This window comes from Cetorhinus maximus, chromosome 7, assembly GCF_964194155.1.
Source record: "Cetorhinus maximus chromosome 7, sCetMax3.hap1.1, whole genome shotgun sequence".
NCBI lineage: Eukaryota > Metazoa > Chordata > Chondrichthyes > Lamniformes > Cetorhinidae > Cetorhinus > Cetorhinus maximus.
Window position 1 is genome coordinate 40,095,851 of NC_135885.1, and position 14,660 is coordinate 40,110,510.

General features: G+C 42.1%; 1 protein-coding gene across 1 annotated transcript in view; it reads left to right on the forward strand.

Annotated features, from left to right (window-relative positions):
- The first annotated feature begins 7,553 nt into the window (after positions 1 to 7,553).
- The window catches only part of LOC144682736 (high affinity cationic amino acid transporter 1-like), a 63,840-nt gene continuing 56,733 nt past the window's right edge, over positions 7,554 to 14,660 (forward strand). Inside the window, exon 1 of the mRNA XM_078545374.1 lies at positions 7,554 to 7,682. Coding sequence (XP_078401500.1) covers positions 7,662 to 7,682 — 21 coding nt within the window. The 5' untranslated portion in view covers positions 7,554 to 7,661. The remainder of the gene's footprint in view (positions 7,683 to 14,660) is intronic.

Genomic DNA, 14,660 nt, shown 5'->3' on the forward strand with positions numbered 1-14,660 from the left:
TGATTTCAAAACTGTATTCTTTCACATGGAGGTACAACATTTTCACAATGAATTTGAAAATCAGTTTAGGGAGAGTCAATTTATCGATGCAAAGTTCCATCATTCAGATTCGGTTTCTGGAGTGGTCACAAATGACACTTAGTTGGTCCAGGTGGTATAACTTGACTGCAGCACTTTCATCCCTACCCTTAGCAGTGGTCGTTGAAAAATGTAACAGTCATCAAACTTTGAGTGCCCTTTTGAGAGACTGAATTCTTTCATTAATCAAATCCCAGAATACGCCTTTTATAGACAGTTCTGGACATTCTCTACTTTCTGCAAGACCACTTCATAGTCAATTTATAGGAAAAGTAAGGCATGAATCTAGAAGATATAGACCGTATAACATCAGTAATGCCAAAACATTCAAACAAAACAATTTAAGGGAAAACTATCCGTCCTTATCTGAAGGATATAGAGGTCATCATGGTTTGTCGAAGTGGTTTGGAATCATTAGGTCATGCCTCATGAGTCTGCTGGAATTCTGAAGTGGGAAATAAATCAGTGTACAAGCTTGATCCAGTTACTTGATTTACTTTGATTTTTTTTTTCCAAAGTCCTTTGGTAAAGTTCCATATTTGCATTTTTAAAGAATATTAAGCTATGTGGAACCAATAACAAATCAATGTGCTGGATTTAAAAGGTGATTAGAAGTAGGAGACAAGGAGATGTTTTAAAAGTTCTGTCTGGGATTATTGATGAGTGCTCTGCAAAAGTTTGTTCTGTGTATTCTGTTATTTACTCACTTCAACCAAATGGAGGGTTATATGTACTTCTATCAGATTTGCTATGATAAACTGTACAGTTAGGGGGGGATTAATGGAATTCATGGGGTTCTGTGTAAAAGAGGATTGGCTAAGGAATTTTAATGCAGGGAAGTGTAAGACTTGCACATTGATATAGGGGCCATGAAACATTTGGACAGATGTTGACTGTCAAAGGCAAAAGATCACTTTTTCAATGAAAGTTAAATTGCCAGTAGTGTGAAATGTATTGCCAGATTCAGTCAAAGTTGGACAGGTTAGATTAAAACTACACCATTGGTTGTGATTATCAGGATCTGGATGTATTCAAACAAATTGAGTTAATTGCCAACAAAGGGAGTGTCAAGAAAGTGCCTCAAGAGTTTACATGAAAAACAGGCTGTATTAACCGAGAATTGGTAAGCATATTGGTAAGAGTGAGTATTATATGTAGTACTTGGCCTTCGATCATTGAAAGTGCATTAGTGAATCAGAGTGGGTAGAGAGAGGTGGAACAAGGATATCTCAAGACTCAAAGCTAGTTTATGATTGGGATTGTCACTAGAAATATTGATTAAAGCATAATGATATATGTTGCCAGCTAGTATATAAAGTTTAAAAGAAGCTGTAATTGTTTCTGGAAAACTGCCTTGGCAGCACCCATTGTATAAGGACTATACAAAATCTTCAATGTGCTTACAATACAGGATTGACAACATGATGGAAAAACAGTAAAATCTGATGAGGGTAGTTTTGTATATGTTTATGCTGGGTGGCTTTGTGATCATAAAGAGTGACTAATGCATCTCCTGCAAGAGGAGGGAAGCAGGTTGGTAGGGTGTGGTGCAAGAGGCTGGTAGCATGATACCTCATCATTTGATCATCCAAAATGGGCAGCTTTGTGGATTTTTTATTAGGAGACATCACCTCCAGAATAGCACCTTTTGTGACCTCAGAATGCCGCAAACGATGTACAGCCGATGCTTTATTTTTGAAGTGTTGTCACTGCTAAAATAAAGAGAAGCGTGGTAGCCAAGTTGCTCGTGAAAAGGCCACACAAACAGTGGTCAGATATATGAACAGATTTATTTTAGTGATGTTCATTGAAGGATAATGCTACCAGACCTTTTGTGCCTACTCGAAACTCATAGATGTTTACAGCACAGAAAGAGGCCATTCGGCCCATCATATCCACGCCGGTCAACAAAGATCTGCACTAATCCCATTTTCCGGTGCTTGGCTCATAGCCCTGGAGGCTATGGCAACGCAAGTGAATATACAAATACTTCTTAAATGTTATGAGAGTTTCTGACTCCACCACCCTTTCAGGCAGAGAGTTCCAGATTCCCACCACACTCTGGGTGAAAACATTTCTCCTCCATTCCTCTCTTAGCCTTCTACCTCTTACCATAAATCTATGTCCCCTGGTTATTGACCCCTCTACTAATGGAAAAAGTGCCTTCCTATCCACTCTATCTATGTCCCTCATAATCTTATACACCTCTATCAGGTCCCCTCTCAACCTTCGCTCCTTCAAGGAAAACAACCCCAGCCTATCCAATCTTTCCTCATAGCTAAAACCCTCCAGCCCAGGCAGCATCCTGGTAAATCTGCACTGCACCCTCTCTAGTGCAATCATATCCTTCCGATAAAGTGGTGCCCAGAACTGCATGCAGTACTCCAGTTGTGGCCTAACCAGCGTTTTATACAGTTCCAGCATAACCTCCCTGCTCTTGTAATCTACGCCATGGCTAATAAAGGCAAAAGTATCCTATATGCCACCTTATCCACCTGCCCTGCTACCTTCAGGGATCTGTGGAAATGCACACCAAGGTCCCTCTGATCTTCAGTACTTTCCAGGGTCCTACCATTCATAGAGTAATCCCTTGAGCCCTCCCCAAGTGCATTACTTCATACTTTTCCAGTTGAATTCCATTTGCCACTGCTCTGCCCACCTGACCAGTCCATTGATATCTCCCTGCAGTTTATGGCTATCCTCCTCACTATTTACCACTCTACCAATTTTCGTATCATTTGCTAACTTCTTGATCATACCTCCTACATTTAAGTCCAAATCATTTATGTACACCACAAACAGCAAGGGCTCCAGTACCATGCCCTGCGGAACCCCACTGGAAACAGACTTCCAGTCACAGAAACATCCCTCTACCGCCCTCTGCTTCCTGCCTCTCAGCCAATTTTGGATCCAACTGACCACGTTGCCTTGGATCCCATGGACTCTTACTTTCTTGACCAGTCTGCCATGGGGGACCTTATCAAAAGCCTTGCTAAAGTCCATGTAGACCACATCAAATGTATTACCCTCATCAACACTCCTGGTTACCTCTTCAAAAAATTCAATCAAATTAGTCAGACATGACCTTCCCTTACAAATCCATGCTGATTATCCCTGATTAATCCCTGTCTCTCCAAGTGCAGATGTATTCTGTCCCTCAGAATTCTTTCTGGTAACTTCCCTTATAGTTACTGAGGTACGGCTGACTGGCCTGTAATTTCCTGGTCTATCCCTTCCTTCCTTTTTTAATAATGGGACAACGTTAGCAGTCCTCTGGCACTTCACCTGTGGCCAGAGAGGATTTGAAAATTACTGCCAGGGCCCCTGGTATCTCTTCCCTTGCCTCCCTCAACAGCCTGAGATACATCTCATCTGGGCCTGTGGATTTATCCACTTTTAAGGCCACGAAACCCACTAGTACCTCCTCTCTCTCTCTAATTTCCTCTAATATTTTACAGTCCTCCACCCTGATGTCTATACCTACGTCGTCCTTTTCCATTGTGAAGACCGATGCAAAGTATTCATTGACAACTGTACCCACGTCTTCCAGGTCCACACAAACAGGTTACCTCTATGGTCCCTAATTGGTCCTACTCTTTCCCTAGTTATTCTCGTGCTCTTTATAAATAAAAAAAAAACCCTTTGGGTTTTCCTTTATTCTACCCAGCAATGCTTTTTCATGCACTCTTAGCTTCCCTAATTTCCTTTTTAAGTTTTCCCCCCTGCACTTTTTATACTCCTCTAGGGACTCTGCCATATAGATCCCTAGGTATCTGCCATAAGCTTCTCCTTTTCTCTTAAACCTAACCTTTATGTCCCTTGACAACCAGGATCCTCCGGACTTGGTTCCCCCCCTCCTCCCTTTCTTTACGGGAACATATTTGCCCTTTATGCTCGCTGTTTCCTCCCTTGAATGCCTCCCACTGCTCTGATACAGTTTTATCTGCAAGTAGCTGCTCCCAGTCCATTTGGGCCAAATCTTATCTCATCTTGTAAAATTAGCCTTTCCCCAGTTTAGGAGGGCAGATGAAGCTCGGTTAAGCATCTCATCCAAATGATGGCACCTCTTGCAGTGCAGCACTCCTTCTGTACTGCACTGGAGTGTCTGTTTTGATTATGTACTCAAGTCTCAGGAATGGGACTTTTTGACTCAGGCTGGAGAGCTATAACTGAGTCAAAACTGACACCTGAATGAAGAAAGATTCAGAAATGATGTTTCATTGGAAAAATAAGATTGTTGGCTCTATCAAAATTCACAATATAATTATTTGATTAATTGAAAATCATCGCATTCTACATTATTAGTTTAAGATTATTCACTGCAGTCATAATTTCTCCCCCAGTGTAGAAAGAATGGTACAAGAATGTGAGATGATGAGATAATTTTCTGACTTTGTACTTCTAGCAGGGCGTCTGATTGAGGTTGGGGGGGTGGGGAGGATGTCCTGAAGGTCCAGGTACACGCATGATTTTCTGGCATGTGTTTCTGGTGGGTATGGCTCTACCCTAGGTGAAATAAGAGAATTATCCCTAAAGGGCAAAAGAATGCTTGAAATATTGTTTGTATCTTAAAACATTGTCTGCTCCAAACAAACACAACCCTTCCTGTATAAGTGGGGAAAGGAATAATTTCTAATACTAAAGCAAAGGATTGAATTTGAATTTCTGTAATTCAGCCAGCATTTCATAGAAATTGCGTAGGATATATGGAAACGGGCAATTTGGCCCAACCAGTCCATCACGGCATTAATGCTCCACTTGAATCATCTAACTCTATCAGCATAAGCTCTCTTCCTTTCTATTTATCTGGACTCCCCTCAAATGCCTCTATACTGTTCGCCTCAACTCCTCCCTGTGGTACCGAGTTCCACATTCTCACCACTTTTTTGACCAAGAAGGTTTTTTGGAATTCCTTATTGGAATTCGTGGTGACTATCTTGCATTGATGACCTCTGGTTGTACTCTTCCCCACAAGAGGAAACATTCTCTCTATATCCACTCTTATCAAAACTTTTTATAATTATAAAAAAAACCTCCATTAGGTCGCCCTCAACCTCCTCTCTTCAAAAGAAAAGAGATCCAACCTGATCATCCTTCCCTGATAGGAAAGTCCATGCATTTCTGGTATCACCATTGTAAATCTTTTTTTGTACCTTTTCCAGTGCCTGTATATCCTTTTTTATAATATGATGCACAAAGTGTGGTCTAACCAAGGTTGAATACAGGGTTAGTATAACTTATCTATTATGCAATTCTATCCCTCTAGAAGTAAACATTCATGCTAGGTTTTTTTTATGGCTTTGTTAACCTGTATCACCTACTTTGTGATTTATAGTCCTTCGGAAGTACAGATCTTGAGTATTACTGAAAAAAAACACACCTTGTCAAAACATTCTTCTTGCACTCAGGACAATTCGCAAAAATACCAAATGTAAAAGGAACAACAATTTATACTGCATGAGGAGAGATTGCTGGTTGGTTAGCAAGTGGACTCTGGTAGAGATGTTGCCATGGAGAATGCACCAGTTAACTGCCAAGTAGTTGTACCCATTACAATTTGGTAATCTTGCGAATTATCCTGATCAGTGCAAGACGAAAACCTTCGACGACATGTCTCTCTTTTTCAGCAATACTTTATGATTTGCATGTTTATACTCCCAAATCTGTTTGCTCTTCTAAATTCTTACTTTGCAAGTAATATTTGACCTCTTCATCTCCTTGTACAAAATGTAGTTACCTCACTTATCTGTGTTGAAATTCATTTGCCAATTAAATGCCCATTCTGCAAGTTTATTGATGTCTTGTAATTTGTTGCAGTCTTCCTCAGTATAGACTATCTTCGTCAAATTCGGTTTGCTACCTCCAGATTGAAATTCCAAGTATGATACAAGGTGAGAGCTTTACTTTCTCTCCTTGTCAAGAGAGACAAATGTCAGTTACAATAGTTACATGTACAATCAGCAAATTAGCTATTTTGTTACATGTGACTTGTACAGTAAACTGCAGATTGATGTGTTCCCATATATTTTCTATGAACTTGTTAGTAATTGACCAAATTGTTGTGGCACACTAACAGATAAGAGTCTTTCTAGGAATCATACCAGGTTACTGCATTCAGCAACACCAACTTGCATTTATATATAGTCTTTCATGTGGGAAAAACATTTCAAGGTGCTGAACAGAAACTTTATCAGACATAGATTTGGCACAAAGAAAGATGGGTGAGCAAAAACTGGTCTGAACTGTTTTTTAAGGAGAGTTTTAAAGAGGCAGGAGCATAGGATAGTGGAGAGGTAGAGGTTTAGGGAGAGAATTCCTGACCATTGGACCTAGACTGACCAAGTTACCAGTAGGATGGCAAGCTAAGTGGATGGATGCACAAAGCGCTGGACCTTTGTAGGGCTGGAAAAGAGATAGCGACTAGGGAGGGGTGAGGCCATAAATGAATTTAAATATTGGTGAGGATTTTAAATTTAAGGCATTGTGGGGACCAGGAGCCAATGTAGGGCAGCGAGTGCAAAGGGGATGTTGGAGGATAGGATATGCACAGATTTTTGAATGAGGGGAATTTTATGGAGAGTGGAGGCTGGATGTAAGCGTTGAGTATAGAAGTGACCAAGGCATGGATGAAGGCTGAGGCAGAGGTGAATAGTCTTATTGGTGGAGCAAACGTAGGGGGCCGATGCTCAGTTCAGGGTCAAGTAGAAATTGCAAACTGTCTGACTAAACCTGGAAAGGGGAATGGAGTTTGTGACCAGGATGTCTTCATGATGTTTAACTGGTCTGAATGTTGGAGAAGCAATCTGACAATATTGGCACTGGGAGGGTTAAGAGATGTATTAAAATGGTAAAGTATTGTCAGTAGGTTTGTGGAAGTTGCCTCGCGAGGGTTTTGTTACCAAGCAGGAATAGGTGTGAAGGTGTTAAAATTGGACAAGTGTACTTAGTGGCCTGATGCTGCTTGATGCGATTTTAATCTTGGGAGATTTTCCAGCTGGCCACAGGTCCTGTTGCAGGCAGACACCAATCTCGTGTAAATTTGGACGCATGTTGCAAATCAGACCCTAGTACAATTTTAACTGTTTATAAAGAAACAATTCCTGCCGATCTCCCAGCCCTCTAAATTAAACCGAGTGAGATTGGTTCTAGAAGCAGGATTTCGAGATGAGAAGCTGCATGGACCCAGGCCTGTGTGTTACTCAGAATGTTGATGGAGTGATCTCGGACTTCTTTTTGTCTGTGATGCTGTCTTTGGTTGCTCCACCTTAATAAACAGTGGAAGTTTTATGATGGATGGTTTCCTTGCTGCAACTTACTGGATGAAGGAGGAAGAAAAAGAGCAGCACCGACAGTAGTAGCAGCAGAGTCCATGATGCGGGAGACACAGCCAGTGGGCCTCTGCAGGTGAGGGGCCAGCTCACAGGATCCAACAAGGCCTACAAGTCAAGGATGGCCTTTCTAGATATGTCTGAGGAGGTTGCATTTCTTGAGGCAAGTTGTTTCTGACCGCTGCCTCACTACCTGCTACCACAGGGGCCAAGTCATGCTACTGATTGTAAAGGTGACAACCACCCAGGGTGCTAATGGGGATGTATATCAAGCAGGTAACCAATGCTGTATTAGCCAGACAATAACTATTGATGACAATCGTCAAAATGTGAGAGCCTTGGGCTCTGCAACAATACTTGCCTTTTGTTGAGTGCTTTCATAACTGAGGGTAGATCAATACCAGCTAAGAGGTTTAATCGACTTAAGAGGTTTCACTCTTATCGATGTGAATCTTGCCTCATGAGAAGTAATGCAGTGTGCCCTTGTGTTGTATGTAACCATTGCTCTTAATGCTGAAGGATGGAACAGAATGACTCTGATCATATGCAGTGAAAGAAATGGGGAAACGGAATAGTGAGGTAATTGAATCCCTTCCTGCACTGGACCAGGCCCATGTGGGGAGAGTGGGGCACAGGGGGTGGTGGGAGGATGCTTCAGTAGCTCCCTTCCCCCACCAACTCTAATCACACTTCCGCCAAGTACTTCCCTCACATTTGCTAGCCACACCTCCAAGCCGATGTCAGAAAAGCTGGGGGGAGGGGGTGAAGGGAAGTGGGGTGGGTGGGGTGGTATACCTTTCCTTCCAACCATGTCCAATGTCCAGCACAATGAGAAATTAGAGTGTTGAACTTCAGTGAATGCAATTTCCCCTTCAAGGGTGCATTTACCCTTTAAATATATTTCCTTGGGGCTGCTGTCAGGAATTGTTTGGGTGAGGTGGGTGGGTGGCCTGCTGCCAATGGGATCAGCCAGCCAGTCCACCAATCATATGATGAGACCCAACTGTTAAAATTGGCGCCTTTCGGATGCAGAGCCTGTCTTGGACCCTCACACACCAATCCCACCAGATAGGCAATATCCATTTAGAAAGGCCCTCTGGTTTCTCTATCACGATTTGACACAGCATAGCAAGTTAATTTGATTGTCCAATCTAAACATTGGCAATAAATAATGTAAGTACACTTACCGTGTGATGGGAGAATTTGAATCATTTGTTTTTCATACTTCTATCCCTGTCCTGCTATTTTGAATGATCACTCAATGTGTTTTTGTTTTGTTACCTCCTGGCACCACTTCTTGTCTACCAGACTCTGTTCTGATTGGCTTAAATTTGATACACTCCTACTGTACCCACTTTTTAAACCTGGTTGATTCAGCATCACAAGTGAACAGATAAATCAAGCAGCTGTATTCTAGAATCCCCTTGGCACAAAGTGCTGGTTAGGCAAGATCGGATTAAATTCCTGGCTATTTTAAATCTCTTGAGGTTCAAAGGCTGTTGTAATGTCATTAGTAAACCTGTTTGAAATGCAGCATTATTTATAGATTTTCCACATTTGAGTCCAGCAACTTTCACAAGCTGTTGTGTTGTGCAGACATATCCCTTGCTATCAAATTTTATAAAGGTATTTCTGCAGTATAATCGATTCTAATGAATCCCGAACCAGTACTTCAGACTTGCAGAAGCTTTCTATTCTTAAAATGCATATGAAGACAGAAATTATACATAATTTGAACTCTCTTCCATGAGGAATAGTGCACTCAACCATCTGAATTATACCTGTAGTTGCAGCAGTTTGGCTTTTAGCAGGATTGTTCCATCTCACTTTGTATGCTGTGTTTTTAGTTTTTCAGCTTAGCTGCAATGACTCTGCCGTATAGCTGGCTTTATGTGGGGTATCCGCCAAAGTTATGGTGGCTGTCCGGGAGGGACTCTAAGGGAACTCCCATCATTAAAGTTGCTCGTTTGTGAAATGTTCGTAGCTTTTGATATTTTCATCTGGCGGTGAAAAAAAAAGTCAGTAGAGATTTTGATTTTAAATTTACTCCATCTGATTAGCACACATAATAGTAGAAGATGTTGTTTGATTATGTGGTCTTTGTAGTTGAATATTGAATGCTTTGCTTGAGGGCCTATTATGATCTCCGTAGAGATTGATAACTTTGAAAAAGAAATTTGAACTTCCAGTTAGTAGATGAAAAGTTGACACAACAAAGTTTCACATTTTAAGAATTTTACTGTAACAAATGACTGAAAGCAATATTAACTAAACATTATCTTTGTAGGCAACTTGCACTTTAAACCACACAAAAAAATAATTCTCTTCTCCTTTGAGCACAACCAAAAACACATTTTCCAAGATACACATTACACTGCTCTTTAGGTAGACGTTTAATTCTCCCGGAACTAGTGCTTGGTGATTCTTAGCCCCCCAGGATTTACTTCTTTTCCTTTCTCAGACTGGGAACGCTTAATCTCAGAATTGTCTTTCACTGTGAGGTTTTCCCCTGGAGATTCTTCCTCTAGCGCAAGCTAGGTGAATCTTCCAGCCTTGTTTTAACTCCTCGTGAGTTTGATCTTTTCAAATCTGAGCATAAGCTCCCACCTGCATAGTGAACCACAGCGTCTTGCTGCCTGTAGCTGCTCCCCCTCTCCTGGATCTTGGCAGACCATCTTTGTTCTGAGAGTTTTCACAGATACCTTAGACCCTTCCTCACTCAAAGTTCGGCGGCAACATGAATCACAAGTAGAAATGCTGATCAGCTATTAGATAACACCCCAACTGTCTTTTATCTTAGAAGTAAACGAATAGTTTAAAACATATATCTGTTTACAACCCGGCAATCTCAACACTTTTCTGGGACTTTGGAGGCTAATAGTCTATCCATTGTTAGTACACAGGCTGCTTCCCCTGTCTCCAAGTGTAAACGTGTTGTACCTTCTTCCCAGTAAAACAATCTGAGCCGCCCTTGCTGTTAGGCAGATTGCAAACAGGTCACATGACTCCCTTCATTTTTTTTCTCAAATTAAAGACGAGTACTTATCAGTTTTATAAACCTCGTTATCGTAACAGACCACTGTTTCTGATTTTTCTTTATTAGAATAGTTTTTAATCATGTTATATTTGAAATTCTGACTGTAGCATGCTAGAATCTTGCTTCATTGGCATCAACCCCCCCCCCCTCCCCGGCAAAGGGGTGAAGAAAATGACATTGAGGGTCATGTTACATGTGAAGAACATCAATGAGTACGGGGATATTGCAAGAAAGTGATGTTGAAGTAGAAGATCAGCCATGGTCTCATTGAATGGCAGAGCAGGCTCGAAGGGCTGAATGGCCTAACTCTTATGTTCTTATGGGTTTAACTCCCTGCTCCAGAGACCTGACCCCACAATACCCTGTGGTGTCCTGGGGTTATGAAAGATACTGTATAAATACATGTTTGTTCTTTCCTCCTCTTCAAGTCTTGGTGATCACCCTTGTTAAGAGTATGTGAATTTCTTAGCACCAAAACCCAGGATGTGGCATACTGACTTTTACACCTTGCCCAACTCCCCAGCAAATTATTATTGCTCACAGCTTAATCTTTAGTAACTCTACAAAAACTCTGACATGGAAACCAGTTGCTTGGGAGCAGCAGCTTGAATGACTGATAATCTGGTAAAGGAGCAGCTCTTAAAAGGTCGGTGTTTGTTATTGAAGGTAATAACTGTGTGCAGCAAGTATGCACAAATGTGGGAAAACTTTTCCCAGTTCATTGTGGATGATCCTGTTCCATTTTGGAAAAGGATGCTCGCCTTTTAAAACGAACATCAAAATTGTTTGGATGGAGAGAGCCGAGTGTGTGAATCCAGTTCCTTAGAATCTTGTATTAATTGAGGAGGAAGCTTTATGGTATCTTGAAGAGGCCCAAGATAAGGGTCTTCGTCTTTGAATGCATTCTTTTGGGCCCTAATTAGCGTAATTTAAGAACTAAACCAGCTTGGGAAGCATGGCGACAGTCTTTCAAGCTACTCTTATTGCATTTAAGATGAAAGGCATCTCTTTTTGGACCACACGCTTAGCTTTCACAGTTTGACATAAATGGTGAAAGATGTGCTGAGAACCAGTGTAGCCACTAGAAATTCCATGTCTGCTGCATTGGAATTCACTCACACATGAAAGGATGTTAATTGACCATAAATATGGCTGTCTTATGTGAGCCTCATGGAAAGTCACGCTAAATTTCACATTTTCCTGAAGTTTGATATTTCAGCTTCAACCTTAATCCCAAATGTATGTACCAATCATTTTTTTTTGGTTTCTGTACCATTTTAAATCAGAAGTGAAAAATACAGCTGTCTATGAGAATACGTAAATGTGATTGGCTGCTTAGCCTGTTTGATGAGATCCATATTGTTGGGTGCCTTGAGGATCCCCCTGTTTTGGCACAAAGATTCAAACTGACACTGGGAAAGGAGAAATCAACACCATAGGGATGCCTGGATCTTTGGTAGCAGCTTCCTACAAGCTCGTTGCAAGTGTTTCGCCACTGCCTGTAAAATCTGGGCCATCCAGACATCGCTTGTTAGATGGTTTTTGATGCTCCCAGCCTGATATGAGTTGAGAACAGGGTCAGCGGTTTTAATGTCGTTTCACCATACCATGCCTCTCCAGCAGTTAATCAGCTTGCTGTCACTTGCTACGTAGATAGGAATTAAAAATAAAATATTGGAAATACTCAAGGTCAAGCAACATCTGTGAAGAGCGAAGCAGTTACCGTTTCGGGTTGATGACCTTTCATCAGAAGATCCATCTGATGCATTTTCTCTTTACACAGATGCTGCCTGACCTCCTGATTATTTCTAGCATTTGCTACTTTATTTAAATTTTCCAGCATCTGCTGTATTTTACTTTTGCTGTATGAATAATAACTGTTTGGGCATGGTACCAAAGTTATTACTAGCACCCATGAAACCTTACCCAAAGAAAGAATGTAAGTAAAATTAGCAGTATATTTATTCTGCCAGTTACCAGGTAATTCAATAATAGGGTTCTAGCCTCTGTACTGGGGAGTGTTGTGATTTTTCTTTTAAAAGAACTAAGTTCAGTTGACCCTCTCCTTACAGCAGGTCCCTAAAATAACTGTAGTAAAGCAGTGAAAACTGGTGGTGGATTTGGTAATTTACTGTTTTTGACTGTAGGGTAACTAACTACTTGTCAGATTTAATGTCTGCCTTCCCTTTCCAAGTCACGCTGATAGAAATTCCATGGGGAAAAGCTTCTCCTAGGCGGTTCCTCAGGTTTGCGTTTGACTTGCTTCCACTCTGGTTCCATGGGTTCAGAGATAGCTGATAAATCCAATGCGTGATCTGCAGACTCTGCCGCATGTGGGGGCAAGTGGTGCTTGAAGGGTTGGGTAGATGAGTTGTTTGGACTAATTATTTTTAATTTGTGCACTCCCTCCAATGCCTCGAGTTTGCCTCTGCATGTTCCTGACGAAGTATCTGTGTTCAGTATCTTCCTGAATGATCCTTCTCCATTTTGGTCGGTCACAGGCCAGGGGCTTCTATCCATCGGCGGGGATGTTTGATCTCTTCAGAGATGCTTTGAGGACATCCCTAAAACGTTTCCGCTGTCCTCCTGAGAGTCTCCTGCCTTGACCAAATTCTGAGCAGAGTGGTTGCTTCAGGAGTCTGGTGTCAGGCTGTGAACAACTTGCCCAATCCAGCAGAGCTGGTTTTGAGTGATTAGCGCCTCATCACTGGGTAAGTTGGCTTGAGAGAAGGCGCTGCTGTTGGATTGTCTTTCTTGCCACTGGATTTGGAGGATCTTGCGAAGTCACCACTGATGGTGCTTCTCCAGCTTTGAGGTATCTGCTGTAGGTTGTCCAAGACTCTGAAGCATATAGGAACGCAGAGAACACTGCTGCTGGTAATCCATGACCTTAGTCTCAGGTTTGAGATCCTGGTCCTTAAATACTCTCTTCCTCAGGTGGCCGAAGGCTGAGCTGGCACGTTGGAGGCGATGATGGATTTTTGATTTCTATGTCTGCCTTTGTCGAGAGGAGACTCCTAATGTTTGGAGAATGGGTGTTCATCTTTCTGGCATTGACACTCCCTCTAGACACTTGTTTCTTTACTTTTCACATTACCACTCCCTTTGGCCTTGAACTTTAGTGCCATGTTCCACTGTCATCCAAGTGTAACCGATGCCCTCCTCCACCACCTTACCCCATTCCTTAAGTATCTCCCATCGTGTCCCTCAGGTCTGTGTTGTCTCCTCAGCCTCAGCTCAGTCAGTCGCCTTTATGTTCACCAAAGCGATATGAACAAAGCTACTTTGTAAAAGAACGTGATGGTTGGACAATGCCTTGCGTCAGAGGATCGTATAATGTGGCCTCATGAGTATAGATTTTGGAAAGTTTTTTATTATCCTGATGCTGCTGCGCTGAAGGCTGTTCTCTGTGAATGTTATAGGCTTTAAACGCAACCCGCCTTGGAGTCATTTCAACCAAGTGCACTCTTCAATAGCCTCCATGTAATGTCTGTCAGGTATGGGTGTCTGCCAGGTTGTGTAGGGCGCAACAAACCACAATGATGTGGGACAGCCTCTGGGGAGAGTACTGGAGAGTGCTGCCTGACCAGCCCAGACATTGGCAACGCATCTTCAGTATGCCAGCGGTCTGCTCAATCAAGTAGCATGTTGCAGAATGTACTGCATTGTACCTCTTCTCCGAAGCACTCCGTGGCCACCGAACAAGTGTCATTAGCCATGTCCATGCTCCCTGTGCCAAGCTCTGCCCTTCCACCCACCACTTCTGTCCTCTCATGCCTTCTATGCCAAGCTCTGGCACTTCCACACCCATTGACCCACTTCTATAACCAATGAACGCCACATGTATGGTGTCAATCAACTAGGCCCTTTGAAGTTTGATAAAGCACAAACCCTTGGAACCACATGTCAATAAAATTGTGAAATTGACCGCACTGTTGAAATTGAAAGGGATCTTAGCCTTTCATGCAGCCTGCAGCGTTAACTCGTGACCGCGTTTATACTCCTATATTAGTTTCCATTCTCCACCTGCATGATGCAGAGCAATGGACCTAGTTTGTACTTGGTGACACTTGCAATGTCTGCTAGATGGGCATGACTATGTGATGTTGTAGGTATGTGCCCAGCCGTATGATGCCGGCCTATCACATGTGAAGAAGGTCTGGCTAGCATGGCTTGACGTAATCCCTGAGCTAGCTCTCAGATAGGCAATCAACATG